Below are 20,386 nucleotides of genomic sequence, written 5' to 3' on the forward strand. Positions count from 1 at the left end.
CCTCTTTCTGCTCTCCTTATCCTTCGGAGGGTTCTCTCGTCCTCAATATTACGTCTACTAGCTCCTGACATACACAAACAAACCAAAATCACAAGTGAGACACTCTAAAACTAGAGTGGAATTGGAGTTAGTGAAACAAAGTATAAAACAGTTAGTGGGCTTAACAAAAATATAAGAAAAATGCTTAATCTAAACCACCTTTCACTTAATCATTGTCAATCTTTCCAATCCCCGGCAACGGCGCCAAAAACTTGATGCGTAAAAATTAGATTTCACGTACAACCGGCAAGTATACCGGGTCGTATCAAGTAGTAAAACTCACTTAGAGTGAGGTCGATCCCACGGAGATTGGTAGAGTAAGCAACTTTAGTTAAATGGTAGATTTAGTTAAGCGAATAAGATTTTGATTTTGTGATTAATGTAACTTTTGAACATAAGTGCAGGAATTTAAATTGCAAGGAATTTAAGAACAAGACAATAGAAATATAATGAAGGTAAATGACGGAAACTTAAATTGCAAGAAACTTAAATGACATCAAAAGTAAATTGCAATAAAATAAAGTGCTGAATTCTAAAGAGCATAAGAGTAAATAGCAAGAAATAAAGAAACAGAATGTAAATGACAAGAATAATAAATTGCAAGAGTGTAGAAGGGGATTGGGAAATGGGTAATCAAATAACTAGAGCAAGAGAAATGAGAATTAATGACAGAGAAGATCATTAGGGATCAGAGATGCTAATTTTCATGAATTGATGTTAGTCAAATCTTCCTCAATCATGGGTATAGATCCATGGCAAGTGGTTGATTGAACCCCAATCTCTTGGTGATTCAATCTCTCTCAACATAGCCAATTGCCACTCTCGTGATCTAATTGTTCATGAGAAGAGATGAAGCTTAAGTCTAATCCAGCCACACAATTCCCAGAATCTCAACCATGGAGAGTTACATCTCACATACTAACCAAGGTATATTGATTGAGAGAATCATGAAAGGATGAACTCTAAACTGAATTATGTGGCTCATTTCTCAAATTCACCACACAATTCTCATAGATTAACCCCTCTCTCGATGGTGGTTGAATCTTTGAAGAACAAGAGTTTCCTCTTTGGATCAACCTCATGAATTGAGGAGAAAAGAGGAGTTCATCAATCCATTGTAACTAGCAGAGCTCTTCCCCCTAATGAATGTGGGGTTTAGTGAGTCATTGCTCCAAATTCAACAACAATTACCATAAATCAAAATTAAACTAAATGTAAAGGAAGAAGAAAAAGAAGAAGAAGAAGAAGAATGAAATGCTTGAAGATTAAGAAAATGAAGAAGAGAAGTTCCAAGATGAACCAAAATTGGTTCTCTGGGTCTTCTCTCGGAAGTACCACAAGAGTCTCTAATACAAGTGCTAAAAAGTGTGAAAAAGTTCTAAGTGTCAAAAAGTATCTAAAAGTGTAAAAGTCCTCTCAAAGTACAAACTCAATCTCTATTTATACTAGTCCTAAAGATCTTCAAGTGGGTTAGCAAGATGGGCTTCCTCTTTGTTGAATTCTTGGTTCAATTGGAGAAGCTTTGGCCTTTGTGATGAATGGGAGAAGTAGAGCAATTTGGCACCAATTCTGGCCCATTGACCTTGGCGTTGTTGTCAATAACGTGGCCTTAATGCAAGTTGGCAACGTGCATGGCATTTTCCTGGGAGTGAAGTATGAGACTTGGGCGTTGCTAGCCCAAGTTGTTGCCAACAACTTGCTTTTCCTCTTCTTGGCCTTACTTTCATGCTAAATGTAGCCCAGAATTTGAGTGTCAACCTTCAGCTTCAATATGGACTATCATATATCATTGGAAAGCTCTTGATGTCTATTTTCTAATGCCACTGGAATCACCTCAATTGGACTTTCCTAGCTCAAGTTATGGTTCCTCAAAGAAGGTAAGGTCAGGCTGCCCTGGTTGGGCGTTTTTGTGGATAACGCCACCAATAACGTGCTCAACAACGCCCCTAGCCCAAATTTCTTGGCCTGGGCGTTGTTGCTGGCGTTGCCAAGGAACACGCCAGTTCATTTTGGCCCTGGCAACGTGCTCGACTCCCTCTCCTTGGCCAATCTCTAGCTTTCTTGAATTTCACTTCATGTTCTTGTTTTTAGGGCCTAAAGATGACTCTGATTTGGCTCCAATCTTGTGCTCCACCATGGACTATTATATATGGTTGGAAAGCTCTGAATGTTAGCTTTCCAACGCAACTGGAAGCACTCAATTTGGATCTCTGTAGCTCAAGATATCTTCCATTGAAGAGGACATGGTCAGGCTGCCTTGTTTTGGCGTTGGCAACGCCCATCCAGCGTTGGCAACGTGAGTGGTGCAGCATTTGGGCGTTTGGACGTTGGTTGGTGCGCCAATGGGCGTTGGCAACGCCCATCCAGCGTTGGCAATGTGAGTGGTGCAGCATTTGGGCGTTTGGACGTTGGTTGGCACGGCAGATGGGCGTTTGGAACTTGGTTGGCTAGTCAAGCATTCTTGTGTGGGGCGTTGGCAACGCCCGCTTCAAGTTGGCAACGCCAACTTTGTTTCTTCCAGGACCAAGCTTGCCTTGCTTGGTTGTGGCGTTGGCAACGCCAGTTTCAAGTTGGCAACGCCAACTTTGTTTCTTCCAGGACCAAGCTTGCCTTGCTTGGTTGTGGCGTTGTTAGCCTGCGTTGCCAAGGATAACGCCAATGCTTCCTAGCTTCAATAACGTGCTCGAGCTCTTCTTTAGTGCCAAAGTTGCTTGTGTGTGGCGTTGGCAACGCCAGCTTCAAGTTGGCAACGCCAACCTTGCTTCCAGGGCCAAGTTTGCTTCCTTGTGTCTTGTATGTGGCGTTGGCAACTTGGTTCTAGAGTTGGCAACGCCAACCTTGCTTCCAGGGCTGCCAAGCTTGCTTGGTGTGAGTTTGTGTGGCGTTGGCAACGCCAATCCTGAGTTGGCAACGCCAACTTCTTGCCATCCTTGCCTCCAGGTTGCCAAGCTTGCTTGGTGTGAGTTTGTGTGGCGTTGGCAACTCCAATCCCAAGTTGGCAACGCCACTTCTTGCCTTGGTTGCTTCCAGGGTTGCCAAGCTTGCTTGGTGTGAGTTTGTGTGGCGTTGGCAACGCCAATCCTGAGTTGGCAACGCCACTTCTTGCCTTGGTTACCTCCAGGGTTGAGCTTGCCTTGTGTTGTGGAGTTGGCAACTCCAATCCCAAGTTGGCAACTCCAATCCCAAGTTGGCAACTCCAATCCCAAGTTGGCAACTCCAATTTCTTGCCCAGCTTGCATCATTCTTGCTTCCATGCTTCCTTGTTTCATCACCTATCATCAAGAAAGGAAATAGCTTCAAAGTCTTACCAATTCATGCACCAATTCCATGAGATTCATTCATACTCATTCATATATGCATTCCTTAAAACATTTGCATGAATTTGGCTAAAATTAACATGTTCCTTGATATCATCATGCATGGAAGCAATACTCATAAAAGGACTTGTTTATTTAGAGAGAATGAGTGAAGTTAAGCTAAAACTAACTAAACTAACTAACTAATAATGCAAATATGCATTTGCATCAAGCAACAACAAGAGCAAGTTCAATACATGCACAACCAAAATCCTGGAACAAATGAAGTCTATGGAGATACCTACAATCCATCTTGGAAGAACCATCCCAACCTCAGATGGGGAGACAACCATAATCAAAACCAACAACCATGGCAAAGAAACACAAGCCAAAACAATTGGAAAAACACAAACCATAACCCCCAGCCAAACACTAACCAAAATACATACAGAAAACCACAAAACAACTACCCAAATTCTAACCAATACCCACCTAATAGCCAACCAACTAACCAAAACACTTATCATCATCCCTCAACACCCCAAAACCAACCCATCTCACAAGATTCACAGAGAATCACCAATCTAGAGCTACTCATGGAGAAACTAATGAAGAGCCAGGAATTGACAAACAAGAATCAAGAAGCTACCATGAAGATCCTAGAGAGGCAGATTGGGCAAATCTCTAAGAAGATCTCTGTTGAGAAGCCATCAAGTTCACTACCTAGTGACACCATTCCCAACCCAAAGGAAGAATGCAAGGTGGTGCAACTAAGAAGTGGAAGAGTGTTAACAGATGGTAGCCAAGGAGCAACAAAGAAGCTTATGGAGAATGACACTGAGCCAACAAAGAATGATGAAGCCATCAACAAAGACACAATAAGCAAGAGTGCTCCAGAAAAGCTCACAGAGGAAGACAGCGAGCCACAGAATTTGAAGAAAGGAAAAAAAATCATGGAAGAACCAATTCCAAAACAGCATCAAGTGGAGAAGAGCTCAACACCACCACTACCTTATCCACAGAGATTTCACAAGGAAACAAAGGACCAGCACTTCCAGAAGTTTCTTGAGACTTTCAAGAAGTTGGAGATTAACATACCTTTGGCAGAGGCTTTGGAGCAAATGCCCCTGTATGCTAAGTTTCTAAAGGAGCTCATTAACAAGAAGAGAGATTGGAATGAGAAGGAAACTGTAATGCTTAGTGAGGAATGTAGTGCACTCATTAAAAAGGGACTCCCTCCCAAGCTTGAAGACCCTGGAGGTTTCTTCTTACCATGCACTATTGGGAACCTATTCATTAACAAAGGGATGTGCGATCTAGGAGCAAGCATAAATCTAATTCCATATTCTCTAGTGAAAAAGCTTGGCATAGAGGAGGTAAAACCAACAGAGATGACTTTGGAATTGGTGGATCAATCAATAGTCTATCCTAAGGGGCTGATTGAGAACCTTTTAGTTAAGGTTGGCAAGTTCATCTATCCGGCAGACTTTGTGATCTTGGATTCTTCAGAAAATGGAAATGACTCCATAATACTTGGTCGACCATTTTTGGCCACTGCTAGAGCCATTGTGGACATAGAGCAAGGAGAGTTAACCCTCAGGATGCATGAGGAGAGCATCATCCTGAAAGTCTTTCCAGAAGAACAAAAGGATGAAGAAACAGGCAAAATGAGTAATGATCTCCCTCCAAAACAATCCACTGAAAAGGAAGTGGAACAGAAAAACAAACATATGCAAGAAGAAAAAGGGATTCACAAGGAAGCAGGGGTGATCAGCAAGAAGGAAGGCATCACAACTCAAGTAACTGTCAAGAAAGGAAGATCAACAAGCAAGAAAAAGGTGAAGAATAAGAAAAAGGCTCACAAAGGGTGGAAGAACAAGAAAATCCCAACTGAAGGATTCTCTAAGGGTGATAAGGTGCAACTAGTATACCAACAGCAAGGAGCAAAAGATTATTACACTGTCAACCAAATACTGTCTCTTGAGCATATGGAAATTGAGCATCAAAGCACACAGAGAAAGCTGACAGTGAGAGGTGACAAATTGAGACATCACCAACATCAACCACCTTAAAGGGAGGTCAATGTCAAGCTAATGACAATAAAAGAGCGCTTCATGGGAGGCAACCCATGGTTTAAGATTTTTGTCTTCTCTTTTATTTAATAAGCTATGATTCTTCTAAATATGGTTTTGAATTTTCATACCTGGTAAATGCATATGACATTTTGAAGCACATGGCAAACTTCTAAGTTTGGTGTATCTTAAGGCACACCCAAGTTCATTGTTCAAAGAAGAGGATTGTCTTCTAGAACATATGCATAAGTCTTTTGATAAAGCATGTGACCAAACGCTAAGTTTGGTGTCTGCATATGCAACAATGATCAGAGGATTATTTTCCAATCATGAACTCAAAACCATACAGACAAGGGATCATACATCTAATTTTTTAATAAAATGCATCAATTGTGAGAACGGTTTGCAATTGCTAAGCCATCCCCTAAATAAAAGATAAGTTTGGTGTTCACCAACCTTTAACATCTTTAATTAAGGGACATAATTGACCACAAAAATATTTTCTTTTTTTTTTTCATAATAATAAACAAAACAATTTTTCTCATTTTAATACAAATTAATTGCCAACGACCATATTAATGATCTAAGGCTAGCTATTTTGATTCATGCAGGAGAAAAAGATTAAGACAAGCTCAAGGAGGGGCCACGGCTAGGAGGAGCTATGTGAGGGAGGTCACATGTGCCTAGGAGAACGTGCTCATAAGGGAACAAAGTTTGCATGCATGCAACATTGGACACCGAAGTGCATGCAACCAATGGGAGGAGGATCCCCGTCAAGCCTCAACCATGCATGCAAGCCGTCCATCTCATGCATTTTTTTGAATGAGCAAACCAATCTCAGCCCTTCATGAACACTCACGGTCCCCTCTTCATTCATTCATTGTGGTTTTGTTGAAAAGCTTGGAAACATGGCCTATAAATAGCCGTTGCACCAACACGGCATACACTCTCTTTTATTCAAGCCACTTTCGTATTAAAACCACACACTATTCCACTTCCAAAGCCAACATAATTCCCTTACCTCACACATCAAAACCGAACCAAGGTTCACCCCAAACACAACACATATTTCTTCTACTCTTACTTCCTCTTTCTTTTCACTTTAATTTTCAATGGCCTCATCAAGCTCACAAAGAAGGCCGGGAAAAGAGCCTATGCTAACCGAACCTCCAACCTTTGATGCAACCAAATTTAGATCCCAACTCCATGAAGGGAGATATCATAGGTTCATGAAGGCAAAGAATGTCATCTATGAGAAAGGCCTTGATTTGAGGGAAGGAGAATACCCCATTATGAGGCAGATTACTAGAGAAAGAAGGTGGGAACTCTTGTGTGCTCCTCTAACTGACATCAGTGCAGTAATGATTAGGGAGTTCTATGCAAATGCTGCCAAAGAAAACAAAAATAGTGCTCCCTACACAAGTTATGTCAGAGGGGTTGAAGTGAGTTTTAGCCCAGCTGCTATCACAAGGGCTCTCAAGTTGCGAACCATCACTTATTCAGAGCTTAGTTATGAGGCTAGATTGCAAAGGGAAAATAATCCTGACGAAATTCTGCAAGGGATATGCATGGAAAATACAGATTGGGAAAGAGATTCAAAGGGGATTCCAAGTCACATAAGGAGGATAAATCTGACTCCAGTGGCTAAAGGATGGTTTGAAATAGTGAGGAGATCTATTCTTCCTACTGGAAATGCCTCTTGGGTCACAATCAAACGAGCTCTCTTGACGTACTGCATCTCGCATGGAGGTGAGATCAATGTTGCACAACTCATAGCTGATAGTATTCAAGGAATGGCCGATAGCACAAGCAAATCAAAAGGTCTTGGACATCCAAGTACCATCCTCAGGCTATGTAACAGAGCTAATGTAATTTTTGAAGATGAGGACACAACAAAAGTGAAAGTGGGAAAATGGATTACCAAGAAGAGCATGGAGGGAATTAATGAAGAAGAAAATCAAGAAGGGGTGGTAGTTCCTAGACAAAGGAGATCACAAAGAGAGGAAGGACGAAATCAAGTTTATGATGCCATTGATATGAGCCAATTGCAAAGATCAATAGAAGAATTATCTCAGCAACTCATGCAGGCTCAACAAGGTCAAAATCAACTCATGCAGGCCCAACAAGGCCAAAATCAGGAGGGCCAAGAGAAATATCCAGAGCCCCATCCTGAGTTCATGGAACAATTCTTGAAAGAAAAGGAAGAACGAGAAGCTTGGCAGCATCAAATGGAGGAAAAACAAGAGAGATGGCAACAACAAATGATGACTCAGCAGCAAGAATTTCAAGCACAGATCCTTGAAGGGCAAAAAGAGCAATACAAAGAATTCAAGAAATCATATGATAAGCTGTATTTCAGTCAAGCTAAAGCATCGGAATATAGTCACAACCTGTATCAATGGAAGAATGTTCATCATACCATAGGTGAAGTTAGACACGCACAAAGAATGGAGTATGATGAAAACATGCAAGCAAGGTTGGAGTACTTGACCCACAATTTGCCAACACTCAATCCTGAGATCAAGCCATTTGAGCAATGCCCTGAATTCTTAGCCAAACAACAAGCAAAATCTCGTCAATACACTGAGTCAACCTTTAACACATTGGAAACTTTTGGGCTCAAAGGACTCATAGATTCTGTTTGGGCTAGAAGATGTCCTGGAGAAGAGATCCAAGATTACTCCAAGACAGGGAAGAGAAAGAAGAAGAAGGGAGAATCAAGCAGCAGCCATGACCATTAGAAGGTGGCAAAGTTCTTTCATACTTCCTCTTTCATGTCTCTAATAAGGAGATGCATGTCTGAAACATGATATGCCTCCATCATTTATTTCCTTTACTTTATGCATTTTCTGATTCTTTGCTTTTTATTTTAAGTTAGTTAATAATTGGCTAGAAAAATGACAGGTCTGCATAATGCTTATATCCATCACTTAGCTTTAAATATTGCTTTGTTTCCCATATGCTTAAATAAAAGAGTTTGGTTTGAATTGAAAAGTAAAATATCCAATGTTGCATAAGTATGAATGGAAGTTGGTGGTGGCATATGTGTTAGATTAAATGCATGACTTATGAAATAAGTGTTGCATAATATCATTCTCATTCAATTGTGAGTTAGCTTACTGTTATAAAAACTCCTATCAAGAAATGAAACAACCCTTGGTAACAAAAACAGAAAGAAAAGGGAAAGAAAAAGCCAAAATGGCAAGAAAAACAAAGAATAAAGGTTGGACACCAATGGCTTGAACCTTAGGACAAATGCCTGTGGTGTTCTTGTACTGAGATCTGCTTGGATGAGTAAATTCTAAGGGGTCTTTTGAAACCCGGTCACTTAGATCAACTGATTTGGGATGGCCAATTGAAAATCCACAATAAAGAGCAACTTAGAAACAAAGCACTTAGTGATCCAAAGAGATGCTGGGCATCAATGATCCTAGGAAGAATTAGTGAGCTAAGTGTCTGTGGTGGAAAGATGTTGAGCAAAAGAAAAAAAATAAAGCCAAAGGCTATGCTGCAGCATTTGACACCCAACCTCTAAAAGAATAAAAAGCTTGTTAAAACATTGTAAACCAAGAAAAGTTAGCAAGGGAGGAATCAAAAGGTGAGTCTTATAACAGCAAGTTTAGCAAGCCTTTGAAGAAAGATATGTATTATGTAGCAGCAACAATAAGTGAGTATCATTGTCTGCATAAATGCCCCATAAATTGAAGTTCTTCTATCTGCATAATAAGGATGTGTATTCTTTTCGTGTTCATTTCATTTACTCTTAGTTTTGATGCTTGCTTGGGGACAAGCAAGGTTTAAGTTTGGTGTTGTGATGACAAGTCATCATATACCCATTTTTCAAGCTAATTTCACTTGTTTTGTTAGCATTTATGCACTTTCTTGCATCCTAAGTAAGTGATTTGGAGTGAAAATACATAACTTCTTTAAATCAAGCAACCACCATGAATTTAATGTTAATCATTGAGGTTTGAGCTCATTTTAATTGAATTTTAATTGATTTATAAGCCTCTTGAATTTAGTGATACTTTGAGTGGTTGTTTGGTTTATTTTAGGTGAAGAAAAGAAAAGAAAATGAAAAGGGTGGCCTAAGAAGCGTGACGCAAGAAAAGGAAAGCGTGGCCAAGGAGGAGAGAAGCGTACCGCATTGAGGTGGGGGAAGCAACATTGCCCTCCTCAAGGGCAGAATGCCCTCTAGGAGGGCAACATTAGGTGACCAAACAAGAAAAGGCAACCTTGCCCTGCCCACTCCAAGGGCAGAGCACAAAATGGTGCCTTGGAGCCAAGAGAAAAAAACATTGCCCTGCCCTTGTGGAGGGCAGGATCGGGCTCCATGAGGAAGAAAATCAATGTAAAAATATCAACTATGCAAGCCACAAGGTTCGAACAAAGAACCATGAGGAAGCCAAGCTCTAAGACCCACTAGCGTGCCAAGAAATCAAAAGAAAAAGTAGCGTGTTTGCAAGCCACCAGGTTCGAACACGGGCCATGAAGAGTGGGAACCTTGCCCTGCCCTTGGCGCGGGCAGGGCAGCATTTGAAATGGTGCATGGACTTGGCGCACCAAGAAGCGAAACGCGCGCACCAAATTTCCCTTGGCAGCACCAACCGCGCGCACCAACATCCCCTGGCAGCACCAAACCGTTCCTGCCCTGCCCTCCACAAGGGCAGGGCAGCCTCCTGGGAGTGAATCTAATGGGCCGAAAAATCAAATTAAATTCCCATTTTAATTCATTTCTTCACCAAATCAAAAGCCCATCCAAATCCCAAAATCCAAGAATAGAAAGTGTATAAATAGTAGTTAGTTTGATGTAATTAGGACCCTTTTGCCAAATTCACTTTGACCTTTACTTTTGAATTTTCACTTTGAGTTTTCCTTTGGAGATTTCTGAGAATTGGGGAGGGAATTGATCTCTCTTCTCCCTCATTCTTGCCTTAGCAGTTTTACTCTTTTGTTTCTGAGTATTGGGTGTGTGAAATTGGGGAAATTCTGTCCCAATTCCCATTCAAGCTCTTTGCACTTTGTTTTCTGCATAATTCAATTCAAATTCTGTTCATCTATTATTTCTTCTTTAATTTTCTGTCAATCGCTTTGTTTACTTGGATCTAGGAAGGCAAATAGAGATCTAGGCTCTGCTACCTAGTCTCTTGAGACCTGAGACCCAAATTTTACTTGGTTCCTCTTGGAACCTCTGCTGCATTTAATTTTTTTGCTGTTTAAATTCCCATTGCTCCTAATTCAAATTCTGCTACCTTAATTGTTGCACTTTACTTCCTCTTTGTTTAGATCTTGCAATCCCATTCCTCAGTTCCCTTTTATATTCAAGCCATTTATCTTTCTTGTCATTTAAGTTACTGCAATTTAAGTTTCTTGCACTTTAAGTTTCAGTCATTTACTTTCTTGCTCTTTAAGATTCTGCAAATTTACAATTCTGTTCTTCAATTTACTGCACATTTACTGTCATTTACTTTCTGTTAAACACAAATCACTCAACCAAAACTTGATTCGCTTGACTAAATCACCCACTAAACTAAAATTGCTCAATCCTTCAATCCCTGTGGGATCGACCTCACTCATGTGAGTTATTATTACTTGATGCGACCCGGTACACTTGCCGGTGAGTTTTGTGTTGGATCGTTCTCCACAGCCATTGATGGTAATGGAAAAACAAAAAGCTTATGCTTTTACCACACCAAACTTAAAAGATTGCTCGCCCTCGAGCAATAGAAGAAAGAAGAGAAGAAGAAGAAGAAGAGAATATGGTAGAGAGGGAGAGATGGAGGTTCGGCTAAGTGGGAGAAGAGGGGTTTGTGTTGTGTGAAAATGAAGGAGAATGGAAGGGTATTTATAGGGAGAGGGAGGGTGTATGTTCGGCCAATTTGGGTGGGAATGGGTGGGAAAATGGTTTTGAATTTTTGAAGGTAGGTGGGGTTTATGGGGAAGAGTGGATGGATGTGAGTGGTGAAGGGGGTGATTGGGAAGAGGAATTGAGGTGATTGGTGAAGAGTGTTGGGAAGTGTGACATGGGGAAGAGTAATCACAAAAACTAGGATTAGGAGGTAAGGTGGGAATATGGTAGGTGGGGATCTTGTGGGGTCCACAAATCTTGAGGCGATCCTGTGGGGTCCACAGGTCCTGAGGTGTCAAGGAATTCCATCCCTGTACCAAATAGGCATGTAAAATGCCTTTGCACACCATTTTGGCGTTTAAACGCCGAGTGGTGCACATTCTGGGCGTTCAACGCCCATGTAAAGCATGTTTCTGGCGTTGAACGCCAGTTTCATGCTTGTTATTGGCGTTCAGCGCCAGCTTTTCTTCTCTGGGCACATTCCTGGCGTTTAGCGCCAGAATGTTGCTTGTTTCTGGCGTTCAGCACCAGAATGATGCTCTGTTCTGGCGTTGAACGTCGGCCAGATGCATCTTACTGGCGCTGAACGCCAGCCTGTGTGTCCTCCAGGGTGAAAATTTTTTTCTTCTGCTATTTTTGATTCTGTTTTTAATTTTTATGATTTTTTCGTGACTCCTCATGATCATGTACCTAATAAAACACAAAATAACAATAAAATAAAAATTAGATAAATAAAATTGGGTTGCCTCCCAACAAGCGCTTCTTTAATGTCAATAGCTTGACAGTGGCTCTCATGGAGCCACAAGGTGATCAGGTCAATGTTGTATAGTCCCAACACCAAACTTAGAGTTTGGATATGGGGTCTTAACACCAAACTTAGAGTTTGGTTGTGGCCTCACAACACCAAACTTAGAGTTTGACTGTGTGGGCTCTTCTTGACTCTGAACTGAGAGAAGCTCTTCATGCTTACTCTCTTTTATCACAGAGGGACGGCCATGTGCCTTAAACACAAGGTAGTCCCCATTCAATTGAAGGACTAATTCTCCTCTGTTGACATCTATCACAGCTCCTGCTGTGGCTAGGAAAGGTCTTCCAAGGATGATGCAATCATCCTCTTCCTTTCTAGTGTCTTGGATTATGAAATCAGCAGGGATGTAAAGGCCTTCAACCTTTACTAACACGTCCTCTACTATTCCATAAGCTTGTCTCAATGACTTGTCTGCCAATTGTAATGAGAACAAGGCAGGTTGTACCTCAATGATCCCCAGCTTCTCCATTACAGAGAGTGGCATAAGATTTATCCCTGACCCCAGATCACATAGAGCTTTTTCAAAGCTCATGGTGCCTATGGTGCAAGGTATTAAGAACTTGCTAGGATCCTGTTTCTTTTGAGGTAGAATTTTCTGAATCCAAGTATCTAGTACATTAATGAGCAAGGGAGGTTCATTCTCCCAAGTCTCATTACCAAATAACTTGGCATTCAGCTTCATGATAGCTCCTAAATATTGAGCAACTTGCTCTCCAGTCACATCTTCATCCTCTTCAGAGGAAGAATAGTCTTCAGAGCTCATGAATGGCAGAAGGAGATTTAATGGAATCTCTATGGTCTCTATATGAGCCTCAGATTCCTTTGGATCCTTAATAGGAAACTCCTTCTTGCTTGAGGGACGTCCCAGGAGGTCTTCCTCACTGGGATTTTCGTCCTCCTCCTCCCTTGTGCATTCGGCCATATTGACTATGTCAATGGCCTTGCACTCTCCTTTTGGATTCTCTTCTGTATTACTTGGGAGAATACTGGGAGGAGTTTCAATGACTTTCTTACTCAGCTGGCCCACTTGTGCTTCCAAATTTCTAATGGAGGATCTTGTTTCACTCATGAAACTGAAAGTGGCTTTTGACAGATCAGAGACTAGATTGGCTAAATTAGAGGTGTTTTGTTCAGAATTCTCTGTCTGTTGCTGAGAAGATGATGGATACGGCTTGCTATTGTTTAGCCTGTTGCGTCCACCAATGTTAAAGCCTTGTTGAGGCTTTTGTTGATCCTTTCATGAAAAATTTGGATGATTTCTCCATGATGAGTTATAGGTGTTTCCATAAGGTTCACCCATGTAATTAACCTCTGCCATGGCAGGGTTCTCAGGATCATAAGCTTCTTCAGAAGCTGCCTCTCTAGTACTGTTGGATGCATGTTGCCATCCATTCAGATTTTGAGAGATCATGTTGACCTGTTGAGTCAACACTTTGTTCTGAGCCAATATGGCATTCAGAGCATCAATTTCAAGAACTCCTTTCTTCTGAGGTATCCCATTATTCACGGAATTCCTCTCAGAAGTGTACATGAATTGGTTGTTTGCAACCATATCAATGAGTTCTTGAGCCTCTTCAGGCGTTTTCTTTAGGTGAATAGATCCACCTGCAGAATGGTCCAATGACATTTTCGAAAATTCAGAGAGACCATAATAGAATATATCTAATATGGTCCATTCTGAAAACATGTCAGATGGACATCTTTTGGTCAGTTGCTTGTATCTTTCCCAAGCTTCATAGAGGGATTCACCGTCTTTTTGTTTGAAGGTTTGAACATCCACTCTTAGCTTGCTCAGCTTTTGAGGAGGAAAGAATTTATCCAAGAAGGCAGTGACCAGCTTATCCCAGGAGTCCAGGCTATCCTTGGGTTGTGAATCCAACCATATTCTAGCTCTGTCTCTTACAGCAAAGGGGAAAAGCATGAGTCTGTAGACTTCAGGATCAACTCTATTCGTCTTTACAGTCTCACAGATCTGCAAGAACTCAGTTAAAAATTTATAAGGATCTTCAGATGGAAGTCCATAAAACTTGCAGTTTTGTTGCATTAAAGCAACTAGCTGAGGTTTCAGCTCAAAGTTGTTGGCTCCAATGGCAGGAATGGAGATGCTTCTTCCATCAAATTTGGACGTTGGCTTTGTGAAGTCACCAAGCATTCTCCTTGCATTATTATTATTTTCGGCTGCCATCTCCTTCTGTTGTTCGAAAATTTCTGAAAGGTTACCTTTAGAATAATTTAATTTAGCTTCTCTTAATTTCCTCTTCAGAGTCCTTTCAGGTTCTGGATCAATTTCAACAAGAGTGCCTTTTTCCTTGTTCCTGCTCATATGAAAGAGAAGAAAACAAGAAAAGAAAGAGGAATCCTCTATGTCACAATATAGAGATTCCTTTATGTTAGTAGAAGAAGAAAGGGGTGAAGAATGTAGAAGAGGGGATTCGGATAATTAGATGGAGAGAGGTGAAGAGAAGTGTTAGTAATTAAATGATTAAATAGAAGAAGAAAAGAGAAGGGATATTTCGAAAAAAAAAATTTTGAAAAAGGGGTTAGTAATTTTCGAAAATTAAAGATAAAATATAATTGAAATTAAAATTTAAAACAATTAATTAATTAAAAAGAATTTTTTTAAAAAAAAAGAGAGGTATTTTCGAAAATTGAAGAGGGAAAAGTAGTTAGGTAGTTTTGAAAAAGATAAGAAACAAACAAAAAGTTAGTTAGTTGATTGAAAAAGATTTGAAATCAAAATTGAAAAAGATAAGAAGATAAGAAGTTAGATAAGATATTTTGAAATCAATTTTTGAAAAAAAGATAAAATTTTTGAAAAAGATAAGATAAAAGATAAAAAGATCTAATTTTTAAAATGACTTGACTAACAAGAAACTACAAGATAAGATTCTAGAACTTAAAGATTGAACATTTTCTTAACAAGAAAGTAACAAACTTCAAATTTTTGAACCAATCACATTAATTGTTAGCTAATTTTCGAAAATTTGATATAAAGATAAGAAAAATATTTTGAAAATAATTCGAAAAATATTTTTGAAATTTTCGAAAATAATAAAAAAATGAAAAAGATATGATTTTTGAAAAAGATTTTAAAAAGATAAGATTTTTAAAATTGAAATTTTGACTTGATTTGTAAGAAACAACTAATTTTGAAAACTTTTGACCAAGTCAACCCAAAATTTCGAAAATTTGGAGGGAAATAAGGAAAAGATAATTTTTGTTGATTTTTGAATTTTTAATTATGAGAGAGAAAAACAACAAAAATACTCAATGCATGAAATTTTTTAGATCAAAACAATGAATGCATGCAAGAATGCTATGAATGTCAAGATGAACACCAAGAACACTTTGAAGATCATGATGAACATCAAGAACATAATTTTGAAAAATTTTTGATGCAAAGAAAATATGCAAGACACCAAACTTAGAAATCTTTAATGCATTGAAAATATGAATGCAAAGATGCACATGAAAAACAACAAACAACACAAAACAAGAAATTATCAAGATCAAACAAGAAGACTTGTCAAGAACAACTTGAAGATCATGAAGAACACTATGAATGCATGGAATTTTCGAAAAAGTGCAAGAAAAATTTTTAAAGCATGCAATTGACACCAAACTTAAAAATTGACTCAAGACTCAAACAAGAAACACAAAATATTTTTTATTTTCATAATTTTCTAATTTTTTGGATTTTTATTAATTTTTTTCGAAAATAAAGTTTAGAAAAACGAAAAATAAAAGAAAAATTTTGAAAAAGATTTTTGAAAAGAAAATTACCTAATCTGAGCAACAAGATGAACCGTCAGTTGTCCATACTCGAACAATCCCCGGCAACGGCGCCAAAAACTTGGTGTACGAAATTGTGATCCATGCTCTTTGTACTTGTATAAAATTTAATAATTGGCTCTATTTGAATTCACAACTCCGTTCAACTAACCAGCAAGTGTACTGGGTCGTCCAAGTAATAAACCTTACGTGAGTAAGGGTCGATCCCACAGAGATTGTTGGTATGAAGCAAGCTATGGTCACCTTGTAAATCTCAGTTAGGCAGATTAAATAGGTTTATGGTTTCGAAAATTAATAATAAAAAGAAAATAAAAGAGATAGAAATACTCATGTAAATCAATAGTGGGAGTTTCAGATAAGTGCATGGAGGTGCTGTGCTCCTCTTGAATCTCTACTTTCTTATTGCTTTCATCCAGTTCTTCTTACTCCTTTCCATGGCAAGCTGTATGTAGGGCATCACCATCATCAATGGCTACTTTCAATCCTCTCGGGAAAATGGTCCTATGCACTGTCACTGCACGGCTAATCGTCTGGAGGCATCACCCTTGGTTGATAGCTACATCCCATCCTCTCAGTGAAAATGGTCCAAATGCTCTGTCACAGCACGGCTAATCATCTGTCGGTTCTCAATCAGGTTGGAATAGAATCTATTGATTCTTTTGCGTCTGTCACTAACGCCCAGCCTTCAGGAGTTTGAAGCTCGTCACAGTCATTCAATACCGGAATCCTACTCGGAATACCACAGACAAGGTTAGACTTTCCGGATTCCCAGGATCCTACTCGGAATACCACAAACAAGGTTAGACTTTCCGGATCCTCATGAATGCCGCCATCTATCTAGCTTATACCACGAAGATTCTGTTGGGGAATCTAAGAGATATGCGTCCGGCCTAAGGTAGAACGGAAGTGGTTGTCAATCACGCGCGTTCATAGGTGAGAATGATGATGAGTGTCACGGATCATCACATTCATCAAAGTGTTGTGCAACGTATATCTTGGAATAAGAATAAAAGAGAATTGAATAAAAAGTAATAGTAATTGTATTGAAACTTGAGGTACAACAGAGCTCCACACCCTTAATCTATGGTGTGCAGAAACTCCACCGTTGAAAATACATAAGTGAAAGGTTCAGGCATGGCCGAATGGCCAGCCCCCATGTGGTCACAAGACCGAGTGATCCAAGACTAACAGTCAAAAGAAAGACTTCTAATACAATAGTTAAATGTTCTATTTATAATAAACTAGCTCCTAGGGTTTACATGAGTAAGTAATTGATGCATAAATCCACTTCCAGGGCCCACTTGGTGTATGCTTGGGCTGAGCTTGATCAATCCACGAGCTGAGGCTTTTCTTGGAGTTGAACTCCAAGTTATGACGTGTTTTGGGCGTTCAACTCCGGATCATGACGTTTTTCTGGCGTTTAACTCCAGACAGCAGCATGTACTTGGCGTTCAACGCCATGTTACGTCGTCAATTACCGAATAAAGTATGGACTATTATATATTTCTGGAAAGCTCTGGATGTCTACTTTCTAACGCCGTTGAGAGCGCGCCATTTGGGGTTCTGTAGCTCCAGAAAATCCATTTTGAGAGCAGGAAGGTCAGATTCCAACAACATCAGCAGTCCTTTTGTCAGCCTTTTTCAGAGTTTTGCTCAAGTCCCTCAATTTCAGCCAGAAATTACCTGAAATCACAGAAAAACACACAAACTCATAGTAAAGTCCAGAAATATGAATTTAACATAAAAACTAATGAAAACATCCCTAAAAGTAGCTTAAACTTACAAAAAACTTCCTAAAAAAAATGCCAAAAAGCGTATAAATTATCCGCTCATCACTAACGTTGTCGACCACTCTTGCTTCTTACGTTAGCTCCCACGTTAACCAAGTTAACGTGGAAGTTAACGTGGTACATTGCATCTTAGGCCAACGTTAGTGACAATGTTGAATGTCACTAACGTTGGCTTTCTTCCTCCTTTTAACGTTTGAGGCCACGTTAACTAAGTTAACGTGGACTCTAACGTGGCCACTTATGATCATTGGCCAACGTTAGTGATAATGTTAAGTGTCACTAACGTTGGCTCAAAGTCTCTTCTTCACGTTAGAGTTCACGTTAACTTAGTTAACGTGACTCTTAACGTGGGCAATGATGGCTTCGAGAGCATTATTGGCAATCACTTTTCTCATTAACTTTGCAAGTTACCTCCCATTCCACGTTAGTGGCCACGTTAATTAGATTAACGTGACTGCTAAGTGGTTCTTCCTTGCTTCCTTTGGTCCTAAAATTAAGCAATAGAGTGCACCAAAGTTCTAGTCCAAGTAATGGGTAATGCAACATACAATTTGTCACTAAATTCATGCAAAATCCTCATGAACTCATGTAAAATGCACAATGTATGCTTGAATCAAGGTGTAAGTGAATATCTACCCAAAACTAGCTAATTTCCTAAGGAAATGCATGAAAATACCCTAAAAACAGTAAAGAAAAGGTCAGTGAAACTGGCCAAGATGCCCTGGCATCACAACACCAATCTTAATGCTTGCTTGTCCCTAAGCAAGTACTGGAACAAGAGAATGATGAATGGTATGCCAAGAGAAATGAGTCATTCTTGTGGAAGTCATGTCATTGATTTTATGGTGGTTTCATGCATAGCAACTTAGGTTCATTCCATTACTGGCTTTCAGACCTTTATCATGTCCTAAAACACTGGCTTTGCTTACATCTCATGAGACTTTTATTGATCCTTTTATTGTCATTTCAGGGCTTATTTGTGTTCTTCAAGCTAAGTGCTCTGTAAGGGGGCAACTCTTTAAGATAAGCTTTCAGCCAACACTCCCGAACCAGTTGGTTCAAGGTGCTAGGTGTTGAGACACCCCTAAGAACTTACTCCCTCAAGTCTCTCCCCCATTAATACACACCACAGGCATCTGGTTCATTTATTTTCCTTCTTGAGACCTTGGTGTCCAGCACCTCTTTGGGTTACTAAATGCTCTGTAGTGAGGGTTACTTTTGATAGTGGACTTTCAGCTGATAATCCCGAGTTAGTTAACCCAAGTTACCATGTGATAAGGCACCCCTAAGAGCTTATTCATCCAAGTAAATCCCTCACACAGGAACACCACAGACACATGCCTCAAGATTAAAACCATTGGTGCCTAGCCTTATTGCTTACTCTTTTTCTTTGATTCTTCCACTTTCATTTTTCTTTTCCCCTTTTTCTTATTAGGATCTTGTTATTTACTTAATCTCATGGGTATATTAAAAGCAAAGTACTCAGGACAGATAGTTGTCTTCCCACCTTATGGCTGAACCAACTTAGCTAACTTATGATCACACCAAAGATTCAGAAAATTACTCCATATTATGAACTCCACTCTGGTCTTTTGAAACATAAACATTCTCTTTTCATTTGATTTTAAAGACAAGCATACAATAAGTAAAGTCATGATGCAGTGACACTTAAACCAGAAATCATAGACCTAAACAATAAAACTTAAAATGCAGAATTGAAAAGGTTCAAACTAACATGGAAGCATGTTCTATTTCATACAAGATCTTCCTTATTTCAAAATGGAAAAAAGAGAGACCAAAGAAGGAGCTCCACCACCTTTTACTCATGTGGTTGCCCATGCTCTCCTTCTTGCTTGTCCTCTTGGTGTTTTTCTTAAGTGCTTGTGCTCCAACTTCCTTTGCCTTTCCCAAGTAGTTTCTTCCAGAAGCCAGCATCTTCCATCTTCTTCTTTAGTGTGTCCTTCTGCTGTTTCACCTTCCTTTTTTCTTGTTCAACAAACTCTTTTTGGACCTCATCATATGTGGGAATGGCATAATGTAGATGATGCATATTGTTGGACATATAGTTCAACCTGGCCTGAGTGTTTACGTTGAACTCCTCCCTTTGTAATTGCCTTCCTTCATTCAGCACGTTAAACTCATTGAATGATTTCATTTGAGCTAGTTGCCGCTGGTTAAGTTCTTGAAGGCGTTTATCTTGATGCTCTTGCCTCTCAGTAACTTGGTGGATGGCTTGAGTCAGTTGGGAGTATTGCTCCTGTTGCTGCTCCATGTGTTGTTTCTGCCACTCTTCTTGTTGTTTCATCCATTTGGACTGAATGTGAAGTATTTGCTCTTGTCCCTCCATATGTCTCATTCCCAAATCTTCAATGGCCCTTAGAAGGTGAGTCATATTTAAGTTGGCTGGGTCATGATGCTCTTCTTGTTGATATTCTTCTTGGTGATATTCCTCTTGATGAGTTCTTCCTTGGCTTTTTGCTTTCCTATATGTGGCCTTCTTAATTGCTGAGCAGGTGTGGTATAGGCTAATCGCTCGAGGGTAATTGGCCTCCCTGGGTTCACCCAGTCTGGATTACTGTCCTCAAATACTACCTTGGCCTTGTTGCACAACCTGAGAATGGTGCTAGGGTACCAGAGCCTGGCACCTGAATCAGCCTTCTCAGCTGAATCTTGAATCCCTTCAGTGATGAGTTCATGCACATTGATCTCCCCACCCTGTACTAAGCAATGCACCATGGTAG

At 39.8% G+C, this 20,386-nt stretch overlaps 1 protein-coding gene across 1 annotated transcript; it reads right to left on the reverse strand.

Moving 5' to 3' along the window:
* Window positions 1–19,518: 19,518 nt before the first annotated feature.
* On the reverse strand, window positions 19,519–20,037 carry LOC130949595 (uncharacterized). The gene has a single exon (XM_057878269.1). The coding sequence runs from the start codon at window positions 20,035–20,037 to the stop codon at window positions 19,519–19,521; it is 519 nt and encodes a 172-aa protein (XP_057734252.1).
* Between the last annotated feature and the right edge of the window lie 349 nt (window positions 20,038–20,386).

This window comes from Arachis stenosperma, chromosome 9, assembly GCF_014773155.1.
Source record: "Arachis stenosperma cultivar V10309 chromosome 9, arast.V10309.gnm1.PFL2, whole genome shotgun sequence".
In the NCBI taxonomy this organism is placed as follows: domain Eukaryota; kingdom Viridiplantae; phylum Streptophyta; class Magnoliopsida; order Fabales; family Fabaceae; genus Arachis; species Arachis stenosperma.

Coding starts and splice junctions, on each gene's coding strand:
- LOC130949595 (XM_057878269.1), bottom strand. CDS start 20,037: ATGACTCACCTTCTAAGGGCCATTGAAGATTTGGGAATGAGACATATG.